Consider the following 2,342-nt stretch of genomic DNA (forward strand, 5'->3'; position numbering starts at 1 on the left):
TGATCGGCTCTGCCAACTCCCGCTTCCCATTGGTGGAGGAAAAGACCTTTCCCCAAGGGGTGTGGACTCGGGTCGCTCAGCAGAATCTCAGGGTCATCTCCAGCTAGGTCCTCCTTTCCTGTTCTCCTAGGACCCTGGGTTAAGAGACCATTTTCTTTCTCCTCATTGGCAACAACAAAAACTACAGCCCCAGTGCTAGTTCTGGGCCCATGAACCTGTTCTGGCTTAGGGCAGGGAGTAATGTGGAATCGAACCAGCGTGTTTGAGACCTATGGGGCTGTGTCTCCTGTGGCTGGACAGACATGAGCCTGGGCTCCTCACATCTGATTTAAGATCACCCCTTTCTGGCTGGCCCTGGGGGCTTTTGTCCCCTAAGCAGTCCCGTCCCATTGCTCAGCTCAACCTCTTTGATTCCCCCAGCCTAAGAAATGCTTTAAGTCCTGAAGATATCTTCCTCAAACTCTTGGCATTGCCACTGGGAGCTGGAGAGGTGATCCATTCAGGGAATGAGAGGCAGGCACCAGGAAAGGGGGGTGGGCTGGAGACAATTCACATCCATCCATCCATCCATCCATCCATCCATCCATCCATCCTTCTGTCCATTTTTCCATCCGTTCAACCAACATTTATCTGCATTCATGATGAGCCAGGCAAAATGCCCTCCTCAAAGGAATGCCCACAGCACTGATGTTATTAGCCTGTTCCTGGCAGTGCCCTTTCATCTTCCCAGGAAATAGGGATTGCTGGTGAAGCAAATGTGGGCATTGGTTAAGTTGTCCTCCTCTCTACTTGGGAGCCACACCCCCACCCAAGGAAAGCAAGGTGTTGATAAACGTTTTTTGAGCACAGCCTCAAAGGCCCCAGTACATGTGGCCATGAGCCACCCTGAGCTCCCCAGCTGGGCCCCTTTCTCTACACTTCTGCCCCTTTGGGGAGTCCCGGAGGCTCTATCACAGGCTTTGCCGCCATGCCCTCTGGCTGTGATGCCAAAGTGCAGGGCAGGTAGGCATCGTGGATGACCTGTCGGACAGTGGCCCGGAAAGTCTTGCTGACAAAACAGTAGAGGCCAAAGTTGACTGCCGTGTTGAGCATGGCCGCCGTGTTGAGCATGGCCACCATGTTGGCCACATCCAAGGCCAGGTGGACCCTCCAGTCCCAGTGGACAGGGGCCACATACATGTGGTAGAGCATGACAAAGACCTGGGGTGCCCACAGGAGGGTGAACAGTGTGGTGATGCCCAAGAGGATGGCTGTGCTCTTGCCCACCCGGGCCTGCAGCCCACTCTGGCCCCTCCTCCATAGACAGTGGATGATGGCCAAGTTGGTGACCAGGAACACACCACAAGGGATGAAATAGACAGTGAGACAGTGAACCCACTTGAGGACCTCGTCCAGAGTGCTGGGTGAGTCGGCGTCTCTCCACACCTCCAGCCACCAGTAGAAGGGGATGCCGGTCAACAAGGCAGCACTCAGGACAGCAGCAATGGCCCGGCGGGTCCGGCCTGGGGACGAGGCGGCCCGATGGTGCAGGGGGTGGCACAGGGCAGTGTAGCAGTCAACTGTGAGCAGGATGGCGATCCAGACTGAGGCGTGGTTGGCAGCAAACTCCAGGATGTTGGCCATGCGCACCACAACCTGGGGCACCTGGCGGGCCAGCATGGCTCCCTGCAGGAGGAAGCCCACGAACACGATGACCACCTGGATGATGATATCCGAGGCCGTGAGTGCCAGAAGGTAGTAGTAGGAGGGCTTCCTGGTCCTGGTGGCAAGGCGGCCCAGGGCCACTGCGGTCAGGAGGCTGACTGGTGGCAGCCGAGGTCAGGGAGGGGAGAGGCAGAGGCATCAGAAGAGAGCTCAGACTCTGCTTTCCAAGGTGTCGCCATCGCCCCTCCCCATCTGCGTGTGCAGAGGCTGTGCTGGCTTCTGTTTTTTCTCCTTCCAGATCCTTCTGAAACCCCACTTTGCCCAGAAGGCAACCCAGGCCACCTCTGCCCTGTCCATCCACTGCAAGCCACTGGCTGTACCCCATTTATACACAGGTAAGTGCACATGGCAGGGTGTCCTCAGAAGCCACCTGTCCTGGCTAGGCGTGCTGGCTCATGCCTGTAATCCCAGCACTTTGGGAGGCCAAGGTGAGCAGATCACCTGAGGTCAGGAGTTCCAGACCAGCCTGACCAACATGGAGAAACCTCATCTCTATTAAAAATTAGCCAGGCATGGTGGTGCATGCCTATGATCCCAGCTACTTGGGAGGCTGAGGCAGGAGAATCACTTGAACCTGGGAAGCGGAGGCTTCAGTGAGCTGAGATCACACCACTGCACTCCAGCCTGGGTGACAGAGC

At 56.7% G+C, this 2,342-nt stretch overlaps 1 protein-coding gene across 1 annotated transcript; it reads right to left on the reverse strand.

Annotated features, from left to right (window-relative positions):
- Positions 1 to 912: 912 nt before the first annotated feature.
- On the reverse strand, positions 913 to 1,809 carry LOC112617980 (probable G-protein coupled receptor 142; the record flags this gene model as incomplete). Its single annotated transcript, XM_025374608.1, has 1 exon — positions 913 to 1,809. A coding segment is annotated over one exon (897 nt), but the record flags the coding sequence as incomplete, so codon positions are not given.
- Positions 1,810 to 2,342: the final 533 nt, after the last annotated feature.

Source organism: Theropithecus gelada, unplaced genomic scaffold, assembly GCF_003255815.1.
Source record: "Theropithecus gelada isolate Dixy unplaced genomic scaffold, Tgel_1.0 HiC_scaffold_7261, whole genome shotgun sequence".
Lineage (NCBI taxonomy): Eukaryota > Metazoa > Chordata > Mammalia > Primates > Cercopithecidae > Theropithecus > Theropithecus gelada.